The 27831-nt window shown below is 47.8% G+C and overlaps 1 protein-coding gene across 9 annotated transcripts in view; it reads left to right on the top strand.

The window, feature by feature from the left end:
- The window catches only part of LOC147430133 (uncharacterized), a 213446-nt gene that overhangs the window by 111841 nt on the left and 73774 nt on the right, over positions 1-27831 (top strand). For all 9 annotated transcript variants that reach the window (XM_086494644.1, XM_086494643.1, XM_086494642.1 and 6 more), the window contains 3 exons: positions 587-841; positions 931-1083; positions 20582-20842. In XM_086494644.1, the coding sequence (XP_086350770.1) occupies positions 587-841; positions 931-1083; positions 20582-20842 (669 nt within the window). The remainder of the gene's footprint in view (positions 1-586; positions 842-930; positions 1084-20581; positions 20843-27831) is intronic.

Raw genomic sequence — 27831 nt, 5'->3', positions numbered from 1 at the left:
TTCTCCTCCCTAGATTATGGGCCTGCTCTGAGACAATATAGAGATTTTTTTGATTGGCTCCAGTACTTGGCCATATGGATGATTTCGTTAGTAGAGAAATCGGTCTATTTATTGGTGAGTTGCTGATTCAGACCTTTTTCTTTTTCAGACAGTCTTTGCATCAATCTCTTTATGATTGTCTGTCTCTACAAGAGATTGAGCCATCAGTGTTTGCCGTTTTCTCAAATGTATTTTCACTATGCCTTTGTTCACTATGAACTCGGGCATTTCTTGTATATGATATACTCTATGGGTTTTCCTCATTTTGAGGTTTCCCATGAAAAAAAGTGTGCGCAACTGGGTAAACTACTAAGACTTGCATTGGAGTGCATCTTCATGGAATCATTTGTACAGTGAGCCTAGACAAGATTGCAAATGCACTTGTCTTGTATTGATCCTGCTCTTTACATTTGCATTTGTAAACAATCTCCCCACTTCTGTATTATCGTACTCTGATGTATTTTGAAAATGAAATAAATATGTTTTTCTCAGCAAGAAATCATCCAAGTTGTTTGCAATTAAATTTCATCCAGTTTTATTTGTGCAGATGGCAATAGACGATCTAAGTAATCTAATGATGACTGAAAAGGAATACAACATGAGGTATGGTGTCTGGAGAGCTCTGAATGACTGGATTATTTTGACTGAGAATTGGAGAACTGGCCATGTGAGAAAGTTAAATGGACATGAAGTCATCAGCAAAACTGATGAGTATGCCAAAGAAGCTTACAAAATGGGTAAGGCAAGCAAGGAAGACACTGTTGTTTTCAGGCTAAAAGATACGATTGATGACTTCAAAAAGGTACAACCTCGTCGAATTATTGAAAGAGGATTTCTGTTCATTCCTCATTGTGAATTTATGAATTGTGATAGTAGACTTTTGTCTTGTAGGTTCTACCATTGATCGAAGAGCTTGCAAGTGAAGCATTGAAAGATCGTCACTGGTCACAAATTTTTGCTCTTCTCGGGAAACCTTTCTCAGTCGAGTCAGAATTTAGTATAAATGATGTTTTGGATCTCGGCATAATGCCAAAAATTGAGGAAGTGAGTACTCCACTTGAGATAGTCTTTAGTCGTCAGTTGTTGTATGCTACACCTAGTTTTTCTAGAAGGTCAACCATTCCATAGTTCGTAGATTTTAGTCTTATGTAGCAACCTGGGAGGTCAATAGAGGCGAACCTGAAAACTGCATTAGCTTATCTCAGTGTAAGTTGACTTAGCGTGCGTATCCAATGTTTAGGTAGCTACTTTTGCTTTGTCTTATAAACACTACAATGCAAACATTTTCTTTTGCAAGATATGTGTACATGAGTTCCTGACTGTTCTTCACAACTGTCTTTGGCCAAAGATCACTGCTCTTTTGTGCTAAGAGTTCCAGTCCACAAACATTAAGTTTCATTGCTAGGAAAAAGGTGGGAAAATGATAAAGGCCTCAGAGCAGTCTTGTAAATTGTTGGGCTGCAGGTTAATAGAGACCCTCCACCCTTACCTCAGTCTACAGAAGCTCCCCTCTGCTTCCATCCCCCTCCTTTGTCTTTCCAATCCCCATGCACACCTCTCAGGAACATAGCTTCTCGTATCTCCTTGTGACACCTTACCGCTGCTACAGTCCCCCATTTTGTGATATAACCATTGCATATGTTGTTTCTATCTTGGGACAGACTCCTTGCTTTGTATCTATTATCTCGTGGTACGGTTTGATGTAGCCCATTAGTCAGTCTTTTAACTAACAGAAGGATCTAATTTGTCCTCAAAAAACAAATCTACAAGTGTACCTGTTGGAATTTGTCTATGCATGACCATTGATAATTCCCAATCTAGGGACAGGGGTGTCCAATTAAAACTCCACGCAATCTCTACTGTCACATGCGATTCTCTCTACATTCATTCTTAGAGCTCTTCTCCATCGTTGCCTTTTCCTTTGAACTCCTTTGACACCTTTTTTCAGAGACCATTACCACCTGCATCCAACTCACCCTCACCACCCTTATCCCCTCATTCACCTACTCCATAATGTCCATCCCAGCTCTCATGGTGGAGGACAACTCCGCTATTGTTTTGGTTTAGAGTCTGGCACCTTGCAGACAAGCGGTAGAGATTTGCGCAGACTTTGACCCAAATTTTAATCGCAGATACTTAAACCAATACCTGCAAGAGACAAGAAAGGTGGAGTTCGTGCTGACCCTAAGAGAGGCGCACCAGCAATAATGCTTTCTTTATTACCTTTACAAGCCTGTTACGACTTGCTTTCTACTTGGAGTGATCACACCCTGTATCTCTGTTGCATCTTTTTTTGTTTGACAACAATCGGATCCTTCCATTAGTTAAGATGAGAAAAAACTGCCCAAGCATCCATGTAGGATGGGATATAGAAAAGGTTGAGAGAGACTCTCCCCAATACATGGTAGGTACAGCAAGCTGGCTCATACAAGGGCTATCTCATACAATGGGGGCAGGGAAGAGCCACACATATGGTCCTTTAGTGCCAGGTATCACTCCCCACTCGACATTCGCTGTAAGGTGCAGCGGAATGAATGTTGTATTTTCTGAAGATTAGTGATCTTTATTGCTCAAGGTTCCTTTTAGTTCTTAGGGAAAGAGAGAGCTTTCCGTCTTATGGAGAGTGCTACGATCACGAACAAAGTGAGTGGATATTGTGCGTGCAAGTGAATGAGACTGAGAGAAGGAGAGAGAAGAGATACGACACCCGAGAGGTTGTAAAACCCTCCTCCGAAGGCCCCACTCTCGTCGGCGAGAGTGGTTTACTTTGATTGCACAATGGTGTACAATGCGTATGCAATGGACTGATGCAACTTGGACTATGCCAATGACGACGACGCTGAGGACGACGACGACTTGGTGGCTGAAATCTGTGGTCTTCTAACTGCTGGTTTTCGTGGACTGTTTCGGGGCTGAAATGGACTGTTTTACTGTTGTCTTAAGGGCTGAAAATGAGGGCTATGCCGGGGTTCCTGCTGAAGGTGGAAACGCTGATGTTATGCACCTACTGAGAAAACGCTACAAACACTGAAATCTGCTGGCTTCTCCTAGCGTTAGTGATTGCTGAAAAAACGCTGAACTTACAGGGACAAAAAACGCCAGCAGAGAAGGTATGATGGAGATATCTGCAAGAGAAGGAAACGCCAGGGGATGGGTCCTGATGGCGATGCTCGATCTGGGAAGCTGTGGGAGAAAACGCCAGGTATGGGGAGATGGTGGCGATGCTAACTATTGGGGGTGCTGAGGGGGGGTACTGTTGAGAAGTTGCCTGTTGAGCGGGAAGCTCCTGCTGCCTCTTCTGCTAGAAAGTGCTAACTTGGGTTTGCTTATATATTAACTTAGCAAAATTGCCCTACCTACTTTTGTTGGAAAGTCACTTTAAAATAATAAGTGAAAATAACCAAAAATAGGAAAATAGGCTAAATGCACTAGAAAATTGTCCTAACTGATGCTAATGGATTCTGATGGGAATTCCGATGATCATGCTGTGTGCAACCGGAGGATATGCATCTATGCTAAGTGACTGGGCATGCACGGTCTAGGAATAGACTCACAAAAGTGCCAGATCACTGCTAATCTAGACTTGACTGAACTGACTGAACCCTGCTGTGGTGTAGCTTGTCCATGCACACATAGGGTTCGGATGTGTCACGTGACATCCCCTCCTTTTCAAAGTGAGGTAGTGGTACCGAACTGTATGGCGTTGAGGAAGATCGCCAATAGCATCCGGAATCCTGGAAGGGACTCTTCGCCGGCCCACTCTGCTATGTGGGTCGAGCGGTACTTGAACTTCATAAAGGTCTGCAACGCTTGCTTCTTTGGGCCGCGCCGAAAGCAACTCAAAGTTTTCTGTGGCTCCTTTGATGTTTCAATTTCGTCTGGAGTCCTGCTTCTTTCGTCTTCAAGAATCTCCATGGCTAAAAATTCCTGAAACCATCTCCAACACAAAACCATGAACATACCCATTCCATGTAAAGTGAAGGAAAAAAATCTTGTCTTCGCTAAAGACTGTGTATGCAATGTAGATGAACCTAGAGACGGAGTGACAACCTGTTCATCAAACACATGCAAACAATGCGGTCGAATCTTTTCTGTATGATCGAAATGAATAAACTGTGGCAAATCACAATGGAAATGCCCATGCTTGGTGCTCATACTATCATGTGCTCTTTCGGAAACTGTGTCATGCCAAGGGAGAGACATGGAATGCGACTTCCTGACATACAAACTTTTCAGCTTTTCATGAACAATCTGCATACATTTGTGCTCATCCATGAGAGAAACGTACTCAACATACAATATGTCATGCCTAGGAAAAGGGATCACATAACGATGCTGACTAAAATACAGGAAACCTTCACGAATGAAACACTCGAACAATGCGTGCATATCAATCATGCGAACACACAATACTTCCTGTGAGGGTGCTTCTGACCAAGGCTCGAGAGTCAAGATCGATTCGTCCTGAATGATCAAATCGTCCTGTGGGGGTTCTTTGGACCTCGACTGGAAAGCCAAGATCGGATCTTCATGATTGATCGAATCTGCAACGAGGTTAGCTTCGCTAGGAAAAGCATCCACTAACACATCATCCTTGTGAACAATCACATCTTCTTCATGCAACTCATCATGCTTGTGAGAAATCACATCTTGATCATGCAAATCATTATCCTTCAAATCATCATGCTTCTCATAATCATGCAAATCATGTGTATCATACTGTGGAGAAAAAGAGATTGAGAGAATCTCCTTATCCCGAATCCTTTGAACCTTGTCCTGCATATTAGCAATGAGAGATGGAGAAGGAGCAATGTCCTCTCCATGAATGACAATAGGAGAATCGCTGTCGGCATTGGGAGTTATAGTATTAGCCGTAAATTTCATGAGAGCTTCATTATCACGAAACCATCGAATGCCCAAAATCATATCACATCATGAGAGAGGAGAAACAACAAATCTTCTAGTGAAGGCAGTCTGTTGAATTGCAAACAACACATCAAGGCATTCCTCTGTGATGAGAGTGTCCATACCAGGGCGAAAGCCAGAGACCTCAATAGGAGATCTCGGACTAACTTCGAGGTGGGCTCTCTCAACAAGAGAGGAACTGATCACATCATGCATACTACCTGGGTCAAACAATATGACAAAACGGTGCCCCGACGTATGACCATAACATTTAATGAGAGAATCATCAATGGGAGGGTCCTGAGACACTTTGGGCACAATCGTGTTATCATTCATTGCATTGACAGATGTAGTGGGTACTGTGGGTTCTTTAGACTCATTCGATTCAAGCTTAGGACATGTTCTTTGTATGTGACCCTTAATGTGACAATGAAAACAACGACCTTCCTTAGAATAAGTGCTTTGTTCTTCCGAAGTGATGTAACCTCCTACAATTTCTTGTGCTATCTTTTCATCTTGAGTAAGCTTAGGTTTAGCAATTGTGTTAGCCTTACCCTTAGATTCATTGGAAGAATTCTTTGATGAGAGACTATTGGAAGATTGGTTAGAAGAGTTATTATTTTTTTTATTCTTACCATTCTGCGGGTTCTGAGAAGTCTGCGAGATACTTGTGGAAGTCTTGTTCTCCTTAGGCTTTCCCTTGTTGTGCTTCATCTCCTGTGCGAGAGCAATCGCTACCGCCTTGTTGAGATCGATTGGATCGAATACCTCGACATCGTACTTGATATACTTGTCCAATCCAAAGAGAAAAGCCTCTTTGCGCTCATCATCCGACATGCGTAATTGGGTACCTAGCTGCAAAACACGATTAGAAAAAGACATAACCGGCATACCATTTTTGCTTGAGAGCGCGCCAATCGTCCTTCAATCGTGCGAGGTATTGAGGTGGCATAAACCGCGCCTTGAGCTTGTCTTGGAAATCAGCCCAACTAAAAGAGAGGGGCGTGAAATCATTGGCTGCCTCTAGGTGCGCGGATAGCTGTGCCTCTTGCCATGCGTGGTACCAATTGATGGCATCACCGGCAAGGTACATAGCTGCCGTCAAAACTTTGCTATTCCTGTCTTCATAGTTGTCGCAAAATAAGCATTAAATTGGTGCAACCAAGAATGAATAACTGTAGCATCCATCTTACCGTCATACTTACTGAAAGCAACTTTTCTATAACTGGATGGTTGGAATCCGCGTCGTGGCTTGTGCCACTTGACGAACTTCCACGATCTTTGGGTGGTTCGGTCTTCGAGGCTAGCAATTGGGAAATAAATTCTTGATTGCGAATCTCCCTTCGAGCTTCTGGCTCAACGTCCCTTTCTGCTTTGTGTTCATTTCGTTCATCGCGCTCGCGTTCGAGAGCAAGTCGATTTTCTTCTTGTTGTGCGGCAAATCTTGCGTTACTTTCGTCGCGCTCGCGGTCCTTGGCTGCTTGGTCTGCGGCCATTCTTGCAATTCTGTCGTCGCACTCACAATCCTAAGCAAGGCGCTCGCGTTCTAAAGCAAGGCACTTGTCTTCCTGTCTATCCATCATGGCCATCATCTGCTTGACCATTGCCTCCATAGGGTGTGGTACACTTGGTGGCGTAAATGGCGAAGGGGGAGGGTTGAAGAAATCATCTCCAGGTGGGGACGAGTCTTCGTCGCCTCTCTCATGCTCATCACCTGTATGCGAAGTATCCATTCCACTTCGGGTGACGACCATGCACTATGATCTTGGGGTCTTAAGCTTGGGAGGAACTTGGGTTCTTGAGGGTCTTGAGGTTCTTGAGGTCTTTGATTCGTGAGAATCTTGGGTTCTTGAGGTTCTTGAGTCTTGAGGGTCTTGGGTTCTTGGGGTTCTTGAGGTTTTATTTCGCTTGCAAATTGCGTTGGAGAAGGATCTTCTCTTCACCCGAGTTCTACTCCTTTCTGTGGGCGCACCCCTTGGCGGCCTTGCGCTCACACCAAGGTTGCTTTTTCCCACCTCACGTCGATTGGCCGGCCCCTAAGTGCACGGTCCGCTCTCAATGAGTGGAAAGAGACACAAGGGGAGGCTGGACAAGCCCTTCTTTCTTGGGATTCCTGTCACTCTTCAACAAAAAACACGATTAGGAATCGCCACACCCAAGTAAACTTCGGTTCGTGCGATTGCAACAAGAAAAAAAAAATTCTTGTGGTTCTTGTGGTTCTTTCCTTAAGTGATGCAGAACACTTCCAAAGCTTTGATACCAATGTAAGGTGCAACGGAATGAATGTTGTATTTTCTCAAGATTAGCGATCTTTATTGCTCAAGGTTCCTTTTAGTTCTTAGGGAAAGAGAGAGCTTTCCGTCTTATGGAGAGTGCTATGATCACGAACAAAGTGAGTGGATATTGTGCGTGCAAGTGAATGAGACTGAGAGAAGGAGAGAGAAGAGATACGACACCCGAGAGGTTGTAAAACCCTCCTCCGAAGGCCCCACTCTCGTCGGCGAGAGTGGTCTACTTTGATTGCACAATGGTGTACAATGCGTATGCAATGTACTGATGCAACTTGGACTATGCCAATGACGACGACGATGATGACGACGACGACTTGGTGGCTGAAATCTGTGGTCTTCTAACTGCTGGTTTTCGTGGACTGTTTCGGGGCTGAAATGGACTGTTTTACTGTTGTCTTAAGGGCTGAAAATCAGGGCTATGCCGGGGTTCCTGCTTAAGGTGGAAACGTTGATGTTATGCACCTGCTGAGAAAACGCTACAGACACTGAAATCTGCTGGCTTCTCCTAGCGTTAGTGGTTGCTGAAAAAACACTGAACTTGCAGGGACAAAAAACGCCAGCAGAGAAGGTATGATGGTGATATCTGCAAGAGAAGGAAATGCCAGGGGATGGGTCCTGATGGCGATGCTGGATCTAGGAAGCTGTGGGAGAAAACGCCAGGTATGGGGAGATGGTGGCGATGCTAACTGCTGGGGGTGCTGAGGGGGGGTACTGTTGAGAAGTTGCCTGTTGAGCGGGAAGCTCCTGCTGCCTCTTCTGCCAGAAAGTGCTAACTTGGGTTTGCTTATATATTAACTTAGCAAAATTGCCCTACCTACTTTTGTTGCAAAGTCACTTAAAAATAATAAGTGAAATAACCAAAAATAGGAAAATAGGCTAAATGCACTGGAAAATTCCCCTAACTGATGCTAATGGATTTTGTTGGGAATTCCGATGATCATGCTGTGTGCAACCGGAGGATATGCATCTATGCTAAGTGACTGGGCATGCACAGTCTACGAATAAACTCACAAAAGTGCCAGATAACTGCTAATCTAGACTTGACTGAATTGATTGAACCCCGTTGTGGTGTAGCTTGTCCACGGACACATAGGGTTGGGATGTGTCACGTGACATTCGCTCATATCTAGATTGTGGTGGTAGGTGGTAGGCTGACCACGGTGAAAACTTGACTACGACTCCTCCATGTCCCACGGTCCACCAAGCGCCTCTCTGGGCCCACTCGACCATCGACGTCTTTGGTCTTCCAAGAATGAACCAAAGACCAACTTTAATTGCCTGTCCAAAGCAAGTGACACTATAGCCCTTCTATAGGTTGCCCGCTACAAGACGAAAACTATCCAAGTGAGTGAAGCTACTAACCACAAACTGCTACGGCTCAAATGAAACGTATGATGAAAAGATACTCATGGACTATTGATGCTCTGAAGAAAGAGGGCGCTTGGTGGACCGTGGGACATGGAGGATCCGCGGATAGTGTCGTCCTCTCTATAGTGGGTGCTCCTCAGTGCAATAGGCGTGACATCTCACTCAAAACACAAATGAAAACAAAGGAAACAATAGATAACAACTGATCAACACAGAGACACAGCAGCAGACCAGAACATATGGACTCAACTATCTCAAAGAACCGATACAGATTCTGGCATGGCAACACACTCAGCTTCAGCCCAGAACTCACAAGTACAATGGGGGTGTCGAGGCTCAGATGTGCAAGGATGGTGCAGATGTACTGTGTATAGACTCGCTCCCTAGACGACGACGCTGCACCATATATGAAGAAGATGATAATCCTGACCCCACAGCTACTACTCACATGCACCATCATAAAGAGCCACCAACGGCTCATAAATGTCAGCCATCTAAGTTTATCTCCAAACTGAGTGGTGGTGGTGACCTAAGCACGATGTCCACTAGACCACTGTACGTATCCCTGCCCAGCCCAGAGAGTCCGTCCAGTGTGAACCAGACCAGACCAGACCAATTGTACTGTGTGTCCTGTGAAAGTGACATTGTAGCCTGCTATACAGGTTGCCCACCACAAGACCGCTCACCGTCTCGGTGAGAGGAAATACTGAAAAACTATGAAAGAAAACCACTAGGTACCGCATCTGTACATCTTTCTTGAAGCAGGTTCTAGGCCCAACCATGACCTTACATGCCTCAAAAGTGGAGTTAAAAACACTGCACTGCTTGCCAACGCCTTAAACCTTTGAATAGGCAGGAACCCAATATGGTTGCATAGTCCAAGAATCCCACTTCGCAAAACAGAATGAGGCTCCACAACAAAGAGATATGCTCGGTTTGGATCCTTCGCATCTTTATCCTCCATAACCATAGTGAGAGGAAAATGGTTCTCACCCCGATGTAAATACAAGGAGTTGCACATGCTTGTTGATGCAACTAGCTCCATCAAATTGAAAAAGAGGATCACAGCATTAGAGGATAAGAAAAAGGTCTTGATTGCCAAATCAGGTGAGGATAAAGTGAAGATTACTGAACTTAAGTCCTAGGTCTCTGACTTGCTTGTGAAGGCAAAAGCTTTGGAAGTTGAAGAGAAGTTGTCAAAGGACAGGTTAAACTCTCTCTTTCAACTGAAACAGGCATTAGCGGCTGAAAACTTGAAGGTAAATCATGCTTTGATTACTTGCAAGGAAGAGAAAAGTCAACTCGTTGAAACTCGAGACCACGGATTGCAAGAAATGATTGCAACTGGCGAGAGGATTCGACACTTGGAGGAGGAGGTTTGTCTGCATGAACACAGATGAGCTGCTTGCCAAATCTAGTCAAAATAGAAGATTTACTTGCCATGCTTTACTGGATAGTGTGAGAGGGTGAGTTAGGGGGCGAGGGGTGGGTAGGGGCGAGGATAGGTGAGGGGGGGCGAGGGCTAGGTAGGGGGTGAGGGAGAGAGAGAGAGAGGGGACGAGGGGTGGGTGGGGGGGCGCGAGGGAGAGAGAGGGGGGAGACAAGTGGTAGGTAGGGGCGAGGATAGGTAAGGGGGTGAGGGAGAGAGAGGGGGGGACGAGGGGTGTAGGGGCGAGGATAGGTGAGGGGGGGCAAGGGGTGGGTAGGGGGCGAGGGAGAGAGAGAGGGGACGAGGGGTGGGTAGGGGGGGGCGAGGGCCAGGTAGAGGGGGGACGAGGGGTGGGTAGGGGGGCGAGGGAAAGAAAGGGGGGGGGTAGGAAGTTGTAAGGTTGAGTAGGGGGTAGGGTCTAGGGGGTTTGGTGAAGGGGTGGGTGCACCTGCACAGATAGCCTTCCTATTCAAAGCTGGATTTTGTGGTGGTCTGATTTCTGACAGAATGTCCACAAAGTAGTATACTATCTGGTCTTCCCATTGGTTTTTTAAACCAGCCTTGTCCAAAATCTGAATTGCTTGATGCCTCTGTAACCTTGAATGAGTCTAACCTTATCTTGTGAGAACATAGCAATTTGCTATGCATCTTGGTTAACAGCACGGGGTGGGTACAAGAGTCGTAGAAGTAGAAGTGTGTTCCTTTTACTGGGTTTGGAGATGGTACTGCTAAAGAATGCCCTGTAGGTGAAGATGTTGCTGCGTCAAGGGTCAGAGAGACATCATGAGCATGGAACTCATCAAGCTGAAACTCTGTGAAGGGGAGTTCGCTAGACACAGAGGAGAGCTTATTCTTGGTCGGAGAATCAGACACCATTGGGGCTGATGTTGAGGGGGGGTGAACTCTTGTAGAGGAGATTTCTTCCCGCTTCTATGATTCTTCATAGGCTCACCAAATTCAAAGGCTTCCATTGGAAGAGAGTGTACCTTCAAGCAAAGAGTGAATAGAGACTCCATAACAAGGCATAGGTTTGGTAGCATCCAACCACTCCAACAGATCCTCGTCTGACCCGTCACGTGGAATAGGTTTTTCCAATTCAAGGCTGGTTGCTAGGGACAAAGAACTACGTTGCACGACAGGATCCATGCCTCCTTCTATGCGAATGGGTTGCATTCGGGATCCAGGACTATGTATCCACATGGCATCATTTCCCCAATCATGAAGTGCTTTAGTGTGTCGTAGCCATGGTCTACCGATGAGGAAGGGAAATCCGCCCTCAACTTGGGGAAGACGAACCACCACAAAATCCAAGTTAAAAGTAAAGTCTTGTACCTGCAGAGGCACACTGTCCACTATGTCCACTGGGTAGACTGTCCGCTAGTCGGCCAATGTAACTGTGAAGGGAGCTGGGCGAGCAGGCTGTAGACCTAGAGCTAACATAGTGAACTCGGGCATCAGGTTGATGCCAGATCCACCATCCACTATCACTATTGAGAATTGCCGACCCAAAACGGACACTGTCAAGCGAGGGCTTCTATAATCAGTGAGGGGAGCAGTGGAATTGGATATCATATACGACTCTGATGGTCGCACTGGGAGGTGCCCGCCACTAGGACCTGCTCCAGGGTAAAGAGATTCAATAACTGCAAGGGTGTCACTTCTGAAATTCGCATCTAGCCGCAGCATGTCATAGAGGGACACTTGTTGGAAAGTGTTCTTCAAGACTGTCTCTGCTGTAAGTTTTTCTTGTTCTACCAGTGGTTTCTCTGGTACCTTGATCTTCTGTAGATCTGAAATTGCTTCGAACAAACCTTCGTGTATATTGGAGAGCAAAGATTTGGGTTCTTTCTTGGCACTGGGGGATTGCTTATCAACAGCTGAATGTAGGGTATCCACTGTTGTGAGAATGTGTGGGGGAGTTGAACTTGTTGGAATGCTAAGACCGAGAGCGGCTCTTTGGGCCCGAGTGCGGACACCCGATGGCTTCTCTACTAGCCGCAGCTTATTTTGAGGGGTAACAATGTGGGTAGAAGGGGACGGCTGAGGTATGGTGCTAACTGCTATCAGATTGAGCTTGGGAATGGTAAACTCATTCTCGCTTTGACTTGGGTTCGAAGTCGTGGATGCACGGAGTTTAGGGAAATCCTTACTGTAGTGATCCTTTGTTTTAGGGCAATGACGGCAGGGACCCTTGTGGTAGAGGGCATTTGCTTTGGTAATGACCATATTCCCCGCATCTATAGCACAAAATGGGCCGATTCAATGGGCGAGTTGAAGGGCGAGGTTGTCCCTTCTCCTGGTGCATGGAGTTGGAGGTGGAAGCATAGAAGCTTTGAGGTGATGAGGGAGCATGGGTATGATAAAAGCTCTACGAGGGAAAAGTTCTCTGCATACCTTGCATAGGAGGGGCTGTCAATAAAGGTGGCATGTGGTGTGGATGGCCACAGGGAGAAACCATATTGGATGCAGGTGTTGGCCCTTATTGAAGAGTAGGACCAAGACTTTACTGTCGCAATCCCTTGAGGTAGTAGCAGTCCTTGTCTTCATGTCCAGACTTTTCACAGAAGTGGCAGTAAACCCGAAGGGGCATTCCTGTGAAGGGTGCCCTGAAGAGCGGCGTGAGCTACACCAAACCATAACTTTAGTCTCTTGCTGAGACTTGAGCTCTTCTAGATCGCGCTTGATCTGTTCCAATGCCTCGTGATGTGGAGGCTTCTCCTGTCGAAGAGAGAAGGACCTCTCCTCTTGAAGAGTTCGCAGTAACTTTAGGGCTTCCAGTTCCCTGGGTAAAGAAGTTAACGGATTAGAACGATTTTCCGAAAACACTGAGGGGGTCTGTACCTGAGGGGAGTTGGTGAACAGCTTCCTAGCTCCCTCTATCCTAGTAGCAACCGTGACAAACTCCTCGAGAGTGGCGTCAGGTCGGAGATTATCTCAGAGTTTTTGCTGGAAAGTTTTGGGAAGAGCCTTCTCTACTTATTTCTTGACCATGAACTCACCTGGTGGTTGAGGAAGCTTGGCCACCAGAGACTTTGTTCTCTTCATGAGCTCTGCAAAAGTCTCATTTGGCTGGAGCATCAGGTTTGCCAACTCATCCAGGAGCTTCTCCTGGAAGTCCCTTGGTCTGAAAGCTTCACAAAACTGTTGTCGTAAAGTGGCCCAAGTTGCAAAGTGGTTCTCTGCAAATTGATTGTACCACTTGTCTACTAAACCATCCAAGGTGGATGGTAATACCACCAAATAAGCATCTTCTCTATTAAGATCACGACCTCTATAAAGAGATGCAAACCTCCTTGCATGGTCGTCTGCATCTTTTTTTTTCCGAGAAAAAGATCCTTCTATTAGTTAATGAAATTGCCCATAGGGCTACAACCACCTCTTCGAGAGAGGGCTACAACAACCATGAAGGGGAGAATCTCCCAATGAAAAAACAGCATATGTACAATGAGGCTAAATCAAGAAATGGGAGGAGGGAAAATCCACACAGGTGGACGGTAGTGCCATCTGAGTACACCTTGGACCATGGTGAAAAAAGGCCCAGGACGCCAGAGTCGAAGGAAGGCCTCTCTACGCTCCCGCATGCGGTTGGAGCTACCCTGGAGTCTCTCGAGCTGTCCTCTAAGAGTGTGGATCAGCTCTAGCCAAAGATCGCGAACAGTCTCTGCTGGTGGTACAGGGCGAGCCTCAAAGATGCAGAAACAGCGGGCCCGCCATATGAACCAGAGTGTCAAGCCACTGGTGAGCTCCCAACACTCCTCTCTCTCACTGCACCACTCCTGTGGAGTAAGCTCTGTGGCAAGCTAGAGTGTAGGTCACCCCCCCTGCATCACTATCATCCTGCTGGTGGAAGATAGCTCAAACTGAAGTGCCGGGCCCGTGAGAGTGGACCAAGCCGCTGCCCCCCAAGTGTACTGCCGAGCCGTGGAAAGAGCAGGCATCAGCCGAAGAACACGAAGCCACACCTGTTGTGCCAAAGTACAATCCCAAAGACAATGACGCTGACTCTCCACAAGGTGGTCACAAGCTGCACATGCGGCCGAGAGACCACTATGCACCAGCCAACTCCCAACTGTTGTAGCTCTGTGTGCGACCAGCCATTGAAACAAAGTGACTTGCCTCGGCTGTCTGGAGTCGCACAACCTCTCCCAAAAAGCTGCCAAGAACTCAGCTGTGAGACCCTCCTCCTGCCAATGAGGTGCTGCAGCAGGGCGAGCCTCTCTCCGTACTACCAGTATGTGACGTCTCAGTCGAACAGTGTACTGAAAGAAAGGGACACCTGGGTGGTCTGCAGAAGAGAAAGGGTCCCTCCAGAGCCACTCTTCAGGGTCCCACTGTACTCATGCTAGTGGACAACACTCCCAGGCCCGCAGCCTCCAATGGCCAGTCTCAAGAGCTGCTCAGTCACAATCGATGACACAAGTCCTCCCACAGATGCCCACCACTCGAATCCTCTGAAAACAGCACTCTGCCACCTGCGGGGCCACTACTACAACTCGCTGTAAGCGTCCCTCACCCTGTAGCTCGAAAAAGAGGGAGGAAACAATCTCTGAGCAAGCTTGAACAGAGATGAGAACCTCGAGTCGCGTGAAGGCTCCCATCCATCTGGACGCTGCTGACTCGAGAGGCGTGAGCCACTCAGCTGGTAGTGCCTCTGAGATGTCCTGGCACATGCTCTGCACCCCTCTCATGCCCTGTAGTAGCTGAAAGCCCTGTGGCTCCTCTAACAAGCCCGAAAACTGTAACCAGTCACCTAAAGAGCGTGTTGGACGCCATGGAACCCCAAGAAATATGAGGCCGACTACCAACCAAGTGACCTCTCTGAGAGCTAACCATGGGATTCCAAACAAGTGGTTGTCTCGCAGGCGCTCCTCCGTGCAAGTAGGCTGACGCTGCTCCAGGCCTCGCCGCAAGTGCGCCCAAGATCGAAGCAACCCCACAGCGAAGCGATCCTCCAATCTCCTGCTCAAACCAACTCTGCGCATCTCTGTGAAGATCCATCTGGTCGAAGGTTGCCAGGGGCCTCCTCCCTGAGGCACCCTAGCACGAAGCCGCTGTAACAAGAACTCCTTCCAGGGCTCCTCACCTAGAAGAAGACCTCTGACGATGAACTTCCCAAGAAGGGCTCTGCTGTGCTGTGCTGGGCAATGATCCCAAGCACTCCCTGTGAACAAGGAAGAATGATGACCTGCCAAGCCACTTTGGCTCGGGTAGTCAGATTGTCTCGCCCTGACCAAAGGAAATTCCTGATCAGTCGCTCTACCTGGCTGATACAAGAACTCAAGAAGATCCAGCAAGAAGTGATTTACCACATAGTAGCCAACAGCACCTGGTTGGCCACTACAACTCTGCCAGCCAAAGAAAGTCGTGCGAAGCTCCAATGTAACAACTTCCTCCTAATGGACAGGAGGAGGGGAGCAATCTGCTGCTCGGGAGACAAGTCCAAACCAACCTGACAGCCCAAGTACCGAACTGCAGTCCCTGGGGGAATCCATCTAAAATCCTCACTTGGCGTCCAGTCGGGCACAGGAGCACTACCAACCGAGAAAGCCACTGTCTTTCTCCAGTTGATCAGTGCGCCAGATGCACAACAGAAGGTCTCAAGAGCCTGCTCACACCTGTGAAGGTTGGGCCTCCTGGCCATCCAAGTACAAGGCTGAGTCGTCAGCAAACTCAGCGTCCAGTAGCTCATCTCCCCGAATAGGGAGTGCTAAGCCCCGTAGACCAACGTGCTGCTACACCAAAAACCTGCTCATCGCCTCATCAAAGAACAAAAAGAGGAAGGGGGCAAGAGGACAGCCCTGTCTGACCGAACGTGCGAGCATGAAATGATCACCTCTACCTCCTGACAAAAGTACCTGACTGTGTGCCTATCTATACAAAGCTGACACCCCTCTGATCCAAGCATCTGAGAAGCCCATCGTGCGTAGAGTGCCCTCTAGAAAGTCCCAGTCAACTCTGTTGTAGGCCTTCTCAAAATCGAGAAGAAGAATCATCAGATCCTCACCACAGAGCCGCACTAGGGCAGAAGCCTCCCAAAAAGTAAAGATGTTGTCAAGGATACTGCGCTCCTTGACAAAACCTGTCTGAGTCCCATGTATAAGGCTCTCTAGAAGTGGCTGGATCCTCAAACTCAGAGCCTTGGCAAGAATTTTGTAGGCTGAGTTGAGGATGGTGATGGGGCGCCACTGTCGAATCTCATCCAAGGAGCCACCCTCCTTGGGAATGAGGTAGATCAGACCCTCACTCATGCTGTCAGGCATCTCTCCTGTGTGCAAGATGTACTGAAAAGCACGACAGAGATCTTGGCCAAGCAAGTCCCAGAACTCCAAGAAAAAACTGGGAGCCAATCCATCCTCACTTGGACAGCTACCATGGGGAGTGCACTAAGAGCCGTGTGCAACTCCTCAAGTTGAAGTGGCCGCTCAAGCCTCTGACGCATCTCCTCAGTCACAAGGCAAGGCATCTGTGCCCACACCTGCTCCCTACATGCATCCTGACGCTCTGCAAACAGTAACTCACGGTAAAAGTCAATAGCAACTGCACGCATGTCTAGTCGTCTGCATCTTCTGAAGAGAGTCCCTTGAAAGTAGGAAACTTGATGTTTACCTTGGCCAAAACACTGGTCAACGCCTCCATGGCCGCTTGCTCAGGAGCCCGTTGCTCAATAGCTTGCTGTAACAAAATGGGAGAGAGCTTTACTAGGGAAGGTGACCTAGAAGATGTAGAACCAGATGGAGGAATGGACGAATGGACGATGCCGTATGTGGAGGTATGGATGATGAGGTTGATGGACTTCTACTAGGTACCAAGGGTTGACGTCTTTGTTGTAGTGCTTCAAAGAACTCAGTAGTGCGCTTTGACGCTCTATGACCGTCTTGTATGTGTCATGTAGTGATCCCAAACCCAACCAAGCTTTGGGCAAGAAAACTTTTAACCAGCTGAACTCACGTCTAGACTCTACTAGACTAGGGCAAGTGACTAGACCACCTGGCTAGACAAGGGACGAGGAAGGACTAGACAAGGACGAGAGCTTGGTTGGACCAGGGCAAGATAGGACCAGACCAGCAGGGCGAGAGATTAGGTCAGCTAGAGTAAGCTGTTTAGGGTGAAACTGGACCAGACCAGCAGGCTGCACTGGCCAGGCGAAGTAGGCGAGGCTAGGTAAAACCGAGCTAGCTCCTCGATTTGTACCTCAACAAAGAGTGAGACTTCAGTTGAGGTCCTACCGCGTGTGCCAAAAATGAGAGCACCTATAGTGCAGATAGTGTGTCGATCTCTCTACAGTGGGTGCTCCTCAGTGCAATGTGCATGACATCTCACTCAAAACAGAATGAAAACAAATGAAACAATAGATAACAGCTGATGAACAGAGAGACACAGCAGCAGACCAGAACATATGGACTCAACTATCTCAAAGAACCGATACAGACTCTGTCGTGGCAGCACACTCAGCTCCAGCCCAGAACTCACAGGTACAATGGGGGTGTCGAGGCTCAGATGTGCAAGGATGGTGCAGATGTACTATGTATAGACTCACTCCCTAGATGACGACGCTGCACTATATATGAAGAAGATGATAATCTTGACCCCACAGCTGCTACTCACATATACCATCATAAAGAGACACCAACGGCTCATAAATGTCAGCCATCTAAGTCTATCTCCAAACTAAGTGGTGGTGGTGACCTGGCCACGATGTCCACTAGACCACCGTCCGTATCCTTGCCACGCGTCATTGCCCAACCCAGAGAGTCTGTCCAGTGTGGATTAGACCAGACCAATTGTACTAACTGTGTGTCTTGTGAAAGTGACACTGTAGCCTGCTACAAACTCACACACGTAATAACCACTGACCAAGTCTCCATGGCGAATAGAAGCAACTACAGAAGAATTGGTAATAACCGCTGCGCCCTCAGGACATGGGGGCTCACAGACTACCTGCTTGGTCACATTAGCTTGAGCCAGTGGGCCACTACTTGTACCAGCAATAGAAGCTAACTGTATCTCTGGAAAATCTTCAACTATCTCCCTAAGTTCTTGCATGAGTGCCCTTACTAGAACCTTAAGATCGACAACCTGAGTTTTCAGTCGCCTTATAGTATCGTACTGTCTAACAATCAAAACATCCTTATCAAAGAGTCTCTGATGACATTGAAGTTGTTTTTTATACTGCATTTGATGAGTGCATTCGAGAGTAGTCACTGCTGCAGCTAGCAAATGAATAGCTTGACGTTCATTCTTAAGTACTCTGATCAATCAGACGTATCTAAAACACTATGGATGAGTGCAGCAATCCATTGTTGTTGGCCGGGTTATGGACAGGATGTGTTTCAAAGTTCATTATCTATGAGTATTTGGATGTGATGTGTTCACAGTTCACGAATGGGGTTTCTTGGAGGTAGTGTGGTCTATAATTCAATTTTCTACAAGGCAACAGATGCTTAAGATGGCATTCTTCAAAGGTAAAAAGTTGAGGGTGGAAAATCCAAGGTGTATCCCATAGTAGACGTACTACTGGGGTGTCTATGGTAGCTTCTTCATCAACTTGGTCTCACTATTTATGTCCACTATGAGCTACAGAGATGGTGTTGAAGTTAAGGCATCTCATGTGAATTGCCCAATGTGGCTTTTAGGTATTTATGTCATTTATTTGTCAAAGTCTGGGTAGTGCAATTTGCTAAGGTAGGTATTTATACAACCCATTGTCCCCATTGTATTTGTATCAATTCATTGCTAAGGTCAGTTGGTTCAACAATATCTCTCTCTCTTTCTCTCTCTTGTGTATTCTCCTCATTGCTCTACGCTTCCACATCGTCGACTTCCACACCCATGTGCATCGCATTGAACCACAAAAGGTTTCAGAAGGTCTGGCAAAATGACTATTGGATCTGAAGTCAGCTTTTCTTTCAAGTGTTTAAAGGAAAGTATTTCCTTGGTTGTCCACTTGAAAGTAACTCCCTTCCTTTGTGGTGTATGGAGTGGGGAAGCAATATTTCGGATGAACCTTCTGTAATAGGAACGTAAGTCTATGAAGCTTCGTATGTCATGTACAGACTTCAAATCTGTCCATGGGTTGGTTGCTTCCCTTTTAGCAGGATCCATACGTACCTCATCCTTTGAAACAATGTGGCCAAGAAAGTGAATGAATGATCCCTACACTCCTCTTTTGACTTTGACAAGACAATCATGTCATCAAAGAATGTACCCACGAAGTTTCCGTGTGCTCTAAATATTTTGTCCATCATTCTGTTTGATGTGGCTGGAGCATTTGTGAGACGGAATGGCATGAAAAAAAACTCATAAAGACCAAATGTTGTCCTTAAAGCAGTCTTATGGACATCTTTTGACCTAATGCGTATTTGATGGTACCCACTCTTTAAATCTATCCTGATAAACAATGATACTCCCTCAAACCAATCAAGAATGTCATCTTTCCTTGGTATGGGGAACATGTTCTTGATGATTATTTTATTCAAAGCGTGGTAGTCAATGCATGTGCGCTATGAACCATCCTTCTTCTGCACTAGGAGTGTAGGCGAACAAAAAGGGGATGAACCAGACTGCATCAGCCCCTTCTCTAAAATCTCATTGACCCGACTCATAATCTCTTTCTGTTGGGCTGCACCACCTCTATACGGTGGCGTGTTCGGCGGACTAAAATCTGACATAAGATTTCAGCTTATAGGTCCGAAGTCTGACTGGTTTGGCTCCACTGACCAGAGGTATAGTGTGGGCTCCTAGCTCCGGGGGTATCCCTTTCAGACCCTGGTAAGTCCTTGCGAAAACATCTTTAAATGAGTGCATAAATGAAACTACCTAATCTAGCAGCACAGGGTGGGGAAAATGTCTTGCATGCATATGGAGAATTCATCTCGGAACGTGTGTTTCTATGGCAATGCTTGTTGGAGTGCTTCCAGTAGGCATTGTGCTTGCCAAATGTAAAATTTCAGATGCACAATGTCCATGTTGTTGGCGTGTGGAGGAGACTTATGAACATTTTATTTGGTTCCTTCCCTCCTCTCGAGCATTGCTTTTGCACATTTCCAATTGCCTTTTGTGTGAGATTCCTTTCTCTCCGCTTTGGGAAGTGGTTTTGGCTATTTGATGTGATGTCCTTCCCTTCTATTGGCTGCTATCATCTTCTTCATTGCGGTTCAGTATTGGGCTTTGTGGTCTATTTGGAGTTTTAGCAATGATCTTTTGTTCCTTCAACCTCGAAGAGATTCTTTTCACTTCTTTTGGATGTCATCTTCGAGAGTTTTTACACATCTCTCATCAGATCCTAGAGCTATTTTTTGACTGCTTTTAGTTCTTAACTACCTTGACCCTCTTCTTCATGGTCTGAATGGAAGATTTTACTCTATACATTATCGTCTTTGTGGATCTTCCGTCATCCTGGGGTTTTCCACAAGTATGTTTTATAGGTCTTGTTTATGTTCACACTGTTAGTGCTTATCGAGGATCGAGAAGTGTTCTTTCTGCACTTTTGATATTTGGAAAAACTTTCATGTCATTTTCTTTATTTTCATTTTTACTGTACATTGTTCAGGTTAGAGCATTGACAGCAGTTGCAAGCAAAGAGTACTCCTTTGAAAGGACCCTAGATAAAATGGCGGCAGAATGGAATGGTGTTCTGTTTGTAGTTTTGTCATATAAAGATTCTGGAACCTTCATCTTGGGAGGAATCGATGATATACAGCAGATTCTTGATGATCAGCTTGTGAAAATTCAGTCTATGTGTGCATCACCTTTCATTAAGTTCTTCGAAGAAAGAGCTGGCAAATGGCGAAGACTCATGCTCAACATGCAGGTATTGTATCTGTTTCTTATGATTGATACTTGATCTTGGGTTATAGTTTTCAGTCAGTTTTTTAAGGTTATTCTACTTTTTTCAAAGAGTCTTATGGACTATGAAAAGTTCCTTCAAATTAGTACAACAGAAATCCTAAGATCCTCCATTTTTATCATGAATGGGAACTCAATTTGCAACGTCCAGTGACCAGGGATAAGGCCTGACTAATCTTTGAGGTAGACATTGATTGGAAAGTCAATACTGACGCACAGGGAAACTGGAGGGCTAGATTAGGTTCAGTACATTGCCATTATAGCTGAGGTTGCATGAGACATGTGAACCAAGAGTGTTTTTCCTGAGAGTGTTGCTATAAATAAGCTTTACAAGCATTTTTTGGTTTCTTGGAATTGTGTGGATGTTTTCTGCTTCAGTTGACTATGTTTGTGTGATTCAGATGCATCTAGTAGTACAAATAGCCCTCTCAGTTCTCGTCTTACCTTTCATCAGCTTCCACAACAGTCCCAAAATTTGACACCCAGGGCAAGAGAGGTGTCAGAGTACGGGTACAGCAGCCAGAGGCCTCCCCAAGCACTAAGTGGATTAGCCCCTTGCTTAACCACCGCCACGGCCAAATGGCTGGTGGGTCATTTTTCCAGTTTGAGGTGGAGGATGATGGCCACATGCATAGGATGTTAGCTGCACCCGATAAGCTCCCCTACTGCTCCCTTTCTAGCCAGTTCCAAGGTTGGGGTCGGGGATCTGATGCTTCATATGCTCCTACAGTGGAAGCCTTTGGGTTTGGTGAGCCCCTTAGGGACCATAGAAGAGTAAAAAATCTCCTTTACAAGAGTTAGCCAGCCCTCAACCTCCTCTGTGTCTGATGAACTACCCTTTGACGAGCTTTCTCAAGGATGGCCACAAGCAGCAGGTCATGATGTCTCTATGCTCCAAGAAGCAACAACCTCTCCACCTACAGAGAAATCTTCAACAGTGCCCTCTCTAGACCAGGTAAAAGAAGTAAACTTGGGCAGCTCTGACAAGCCCCAGCCCGTTCTTTCGGCTGCATGGATGTGGGATCATCTAGTGCTGCTAGACCAGGTTCCTACATCCTAGCGGATATGGAGCAGACAGACATATTTTGTGGCCTATGTCCCAGAAGAGAAGATTCTTACCGGCAAGACCAGTGATTGTACAACTCACAGATCCTATTGTTTGGAATCTTCATAGGAGATCCTACTGTCTGGAATCTTCATAGGAGATTGCTTGCAAGGGCCACAAAGGGCATGTTTTTTTCAAGCCCGGCATAGGTCAGCTTCAGCTGTATCCACCAAATGCTGTCTGTGAATTTTTCAAAGAACACTACAAGGTTTTTGGAGTACCATGTGAACTCACAAAAGAGCTACAAAATGTCCAGGCTAACATCAAAGCGTGCCTAAACTCTCGGTCGACACATATATTGACCTCCTTGAGTATAGTTGTGAAGATTTCTCTAAGCTCAAGTGTCCCCATCTGGCCCCTCTTTGAACTGGGGAAATCAAGGCGCCCACGACTGCGGAGGACCACACAGCATCGACGGAGGCTACGTCAGAAGATTCGGAGCACTCTGGCCAGGCATGCACGACGCCCGGTCAGACTGCTAACCATGGAGGAGATTGATGAGATCCGCCAACGACCGATGCTAGATCTCCTGTGATTCAGCTATCCCAGCAAGCCGCCCATTTTTGCTTAGTTCACATCGACCAGTCTAGGGTCCCATAGTATATATCTTTGTTTTGTACTGTTGTTATTTTGTTACTCTGACTTTGTATCAGATCCACCACCTTGTAACTTTCTGGTCTCATAGGTCACTTTGGCCTTTTGAAGACATTAATATAACATTTCATTTCATTTCTCCCTAGTCCCTACCCACCACCTTGCTCACTTGCTTTGATATTGTTAGCCTACTAGGAATCTTGTTTGCCAAGTTACTCAATCCCTAAGTTTATGTTTTCCCTCGCAACGTTTTGGGAAACATTTTGGCTGTTTTGAGTGCTTCCTACTCCCCTGAGATCTCATAAGGTCGTCTTCTCTTGGGTGAGCTTCTAGTTACTTTGGGGTATCTGGAACTTCATTAACGAGTTGATGTCTCACCAGCCTCGCTCATATATCTTTGTTGCATTCAAGGTCTCCTTGAGATAGACTTTACAATTCTTCTTTGAGAGTGGTGACCTATCTCTGGAGACTTTTGAGCTCTTTTTAATCTGTTTCTAGAGCTCAGTTTAGGCTTGCATCCTTTTGATGCATAGCGCTCTTCGTTTGTATACTCTTTTCTGTGGTGGGTTTTCCTCTTGCTGAGGTTTCCCATCAATAAACATCGATTTACCAAAAAAAAAAATGTGTGTTTAATTTGATGTGCTTACATTGAATTTGTTGATTTGAGAATTAAATGGTCAAATTACTGATTCTTGGCAGTGTTGACGCGCCTAATTGCAGCGCCATCCCGTCGTCCCCTTCTTACGCCATAGCAGTAGACACAGATGGAGGCTCCAGCTTCGCCACAGAGGGACTTGCCAGAAGCCCCCTCGCCCGACCCCGCTGAGCCCACCATTCGACCTGCTCTCTCGTCTACAGAGCAAGCGAGCCTTGCCGCAGAGGTAGAGCGATTGTAGGCGACCTCAGTCATCTGCAAGATTTTCGGCACCCGACCTAGCAGAGGAGAGCTGCGAGACCTTCTCCAGGCCCGCCTTCTCGCAGAGGTGGGAAAGATTTTGGATGTCCAGATTCTCGGACGGGGTTACTATCAGATCGAGTTTGAGTCCTCCGAGATGGCGTCCAAGGTCATAGCTATGAGTCCACTGGCCATCCGAGCATCACGTGCCCACTTTCGACAGTGGCGACATGGTTTTGACCCGGCTTCGGATGTTCTAGTAGAGGAGGCAGACATCCCCATCTCAGTCTGCTTTCCGGGTTTACGGAGGGAGTACCTACCACTTCTTTCCAGGATCGGTTCCACCATTGGGACTGTCCTGGAGACACCTCTCACTGCAGCATCAGTAGCTGCCAAGGCAGTTGGCATTCCCTCAGTTCGAGTTTTGGTCGGAGATACCCACACGCTCCCGAAGGTTATCCTTTAACCTCGGGTGAGTGGGGGTTGGTTTCGACAGAGTGTGGAGTACGCGGGCCTCCCGAACCAGTGCTTCATTTGCCGACAGATGGGCCATCTAGCGAAGGCCTGTCCACGGAGAAGGCCGCGACCTGCACCATAGCCTTAGCCCCAGACTGCCAGGGCTGGCCCGCAGCCACAACCAGCGGCACAGCGTACAGATGCAGAGCCACCCTCCGAGGCTGGGGCTCCAGCGGAGGAGGGGTGGTAGCAGGCCCGTGGCCGCCGACGCCAGGGGCCACAGCGTCAGCCTGGCACTAAGAGTGGCCCTCAGGTGCCTACTCAGCAGCAGTGGGTTCCCACAGGGAACCGTTTTGGTCCTCTTGAGCAAGAGGAGTTCCCTACGCCAGCCCCTACCTCTGCTTCTCCCTCGACAGCCGCTCCCCCCCCCCCCCCCCAGAGTTTCCCCCCTATGCCTCATCCTCCCCGCCTTCTGCTCTCGTCGCCTCTCCACCTCGCCCCTCTACTTCTGTCGCCCCATCCCGCCCCTCTTCTCCTCCACTCTCTCCAGCTCCTTCTCCCCCCCCTCCTACTCCAGTTCCTCAGTCGGCTCAAGAGACTGGTCCCTCTCCGGTTGCTAGGAGATCTCTTGGCAGCGCCTTTGCCGCGAGCCGCCTAGTGAGAGAGGGTCAGCCCTTCTTGCGGCCCCCTCTGCAGATTCAGACATCCTCCCTTGCAGCCATCCCTCGTGGGCTAACGAGCATTGACATTCGACGCCGCTGGGACTTCTTCGACTACGGCTTCACTCGTTTTCTCGGCGATTCCGCAGCAGACCATGAGGCAGCCTGCTTCAGGGTCCATGTTTTGTTCCTCGCCGCTAGGGGGACAAAGGCCCTGGACTCAGCAGTTGGTTTCTCTTTCCCCCTCTGTGGTAGGGCCGAGACAGAGTGGTCCCTTAACTCAGTGGTGGGATGGTTGCATACACAGGTCTTAGAGTTCTCTCACCACATTGGAGAACTTGGAGTTACAGATATGCTGCAGACTTTGTGGCCATTGGCCAAGTTTGCGGTGACACCCCCAGACTCAGCAGGATGTAGGCACATTGTGGTGTACTTCTTTGCCGATACGCAGTGTTTGCCTTGCTATGTATACATTCATGAGGACTCCTGGATAGAGGAGGTTGCGTCACGCACGGCTCGCTCTGCTTGGGCTTGGGCTAGGCACTCACTGCAGTCACACCTATCTAGAGGACGCTCGGATGCGGATTACTCCCCATCTAAGCCTGCCTTGAAGATAGCCCGTCTTGCTGCTGCGGCAGCATCTTTTCTCTCTCGCTCCCCATGAGGATCGTCTCATGGAACGTGCAGGCCAATTGCGTCAGGAGCTTCAGCGTTGCCTTGTGGGAGGAGAGATTGATCTCCTTATGCTTCACGAGCACCATCTGTGTGAGAGCCGCATTCGGCGATGTGGTCAGATTTTGCGTGGTCGTTATGATACCTTTTGGTCAGCTGCTTTTGGACCTGGAGGCATCCAAGGTGGGGTTTGTATGACTATTGCGGACTCATTACAGCAAGCCGTTGTGGGCGGAGGGATTATTGTGCCAGGTAGGGCTCAGTGGATTACTATGCAGGTTCAGGGTGGCCTTGTGGGCTTCCTGAACATCTATGCGCCCAATGTGGCGAGTGCTCGTGCAGAGTTTTGGTCACAGATTGTTGAGTCTTTGCCGCACGTCGATCATTGGTGTGTAGGAGGGGACTTCAACATGTTGGAGGACCCTTCTGACAGGATTGGTGGCAGCCATGCTATTGTGTATGGAGTCGATTTGGCAGCTTGGGAGAGGTTGTGTATGACTTTGAGGGTCTCGGATACATGGCAGCACTCTGGTTTTGTGAGGCCCCCAAACAGTCTTGCCTTCTCTAGATCGGACCGCAGAGTGAGGAGTGAATCTATCGCGGATAGATCGCTTCTACACTAGTGACCACTTCAGTGACTTGGGGGGTTCAGTGGGCATCCTGGCAGGGACTTCCTTCTCGGACCATGCTCCAGTGATCCTCACAGTGGCAGACAGGCAGAGGATTGGGAGCACGATGCTTCGCATCCCAGAGAGGATCTTGTTGGACTCAACACTCAAAGAGAGGGTAGAGGCTCTCTGGACAGAGGGCATGGACAGCCAGGTCTCACCTACAGACAGAGTGGCCTCAGGCCTAGCTCAGCTTAGCCACTTTTTTCTTCAGGAGTCTCTTGCCTGCCGGGTGGCAGCGAGGGAGGCGGAGCAGCGTCTCAGACGAGGCATTGCTTCACTATAGAGGATGCAGGAGCAGCATCCAGACAGTCCATGGTTGGAGGAGCAATTACAGCAGGCTCGACAGGAGCTTGCTAGCACAGAGGAGAGGCGTCATGAGTTTGCCTTTCACCGACAGGCATCTCAGTGGACTCAGGTGGGTGACAGTGTGACTGGTGCCTTTTTTGAGACAGTGGGACCTCGGCACTCGCATGCCAAGGTCATTCAGTTGAGGAGGCCCGATGGGTTAGTTGCTTGTGAGCCCGAGGATATGCGTGCAGTTGCTACTGACTTTTACCGCGAGTTACTGTCGGTTGAGCCTCAGTCAGAGCGGCAAGATGCATGCAGGAAGCAGGTTTGGGCACAGATGCCGTGTCTTGTGACAAAGGAGATGCGCCAGAGGCTTGAGATGCCACTTCAGCTTGAGGAGCTACACACAGCTCTTAGGGCCCTCCCTCGTGGTAGCTGCCCAGGTGAGGCTGGGTTGACTCCCAACTTTTTCTTGGAGTACTGGGACCTTCTTGGCCCAGATCTTTGTAGTGCTTTTCAGTACATTTTGCACACACGGGTGATGCCTGAGAGCATGAGTGAGGGCCTGATCTATCTCATCCAAGGAAGGTGGCTCCTTGGATGAGATTCGACAGTGGCGCCCCATCACCATCCTCAACTCAGCCTATAAAATTCTTGCCAAGGCTCTGAGTTTGAGGATTCAGCCACTTTTAGAGAGCCTTATATATGGGACTCAGACAGGTTTTGTCAAGGAACGTAGTATCCTTGACAACATCTCTACTTTCTGGGAGGCCTCTGCCCTGGCATGGCTCCGTGGTGAGGACCTTGTGATTCTTCTTCTCGATTTTGAGAAGGCATACGACCGAGTTGACTGGGACTTTCTAGAGGGTACTCTCAGCAGGATGGGCTTCTCAGATGCATGGATCAGAGGGGTGTCAGCTTTGTACAGACAGGCTCACAGTCAGGTGCTTTTGGCAGGGGGGAGAGGTGAGCGCTTCATGCTCACACCCTCGGTCAGACACGGTTGTCCTCTTGCTCCTTTTCTCTTTCTTTTCTATGCGAAGGCGATGAGCAGATTTTTTGTGTCACAGCAAGTTGGTCTTCAGGGCTTAGCACTCCCTATTCGGGGAGAGGAGCTACTAGATGCTGAGTTTTCCGATGACTCAGCCTTGTACTTAGATGGCCAGGAGGCCAATCCTCAATGATGTGAGCAGTCTCTGGAGACCTTCTGCTGTGCATCGGGCGCACTGATCAACAAGAGAAAGACAGTGGCTTTCTCGGTTGGTAGTGCTCCTGTGCCAGATTGGATGCCAGGAGAGGGTTTCAGGTGGATTTCCCCAGGGACTGCAGTTCGGTACTTGGGTTGTCAGGTTGGTTTGGATTTGTCCCCCGAGCAGCAGATTGCTCCTCTTCTCCCGTCCATCAGGAGCAAGCTGTTACACTGGAGCTCAGCACGACTTTCGCTGGCTGGTATAGTAGTAGTTGCCAACCAGGTGTTGTTGGCGACTATGTGGTACATCACTTCCTGTTGGATCTTCTCGAGTTCTTGTATCAGCCAGGTAGAGGCTGATCAGGAACTTCCCTTGGTCAGGACGTGACACTCAGATGGCCCAAGCCAAGGTGGCTTGGTCGGTC

The sequence above is a fragment of the Adiantum capillus-veneris genome, chromosome 22, assembly GCF_014529385.1.
Source record: "Adiantum capillus-veneris isolate H3 chromosome 22, ASM1452938v2, whole genome shotgun sequence".
Taxonomy (NCBI): domain Eukaryota; kingdom Viridiplantae; phylum Streptophyta; class Polypodiopsida; order Polypodiales; family Pteridaceae; genus Adiantum; species Adiantum capillus-veneris.
Note: the sequence above shows the minus strand (reverse complement) of the source record. Positions and strands in the feature narration are given on the sequence as shown.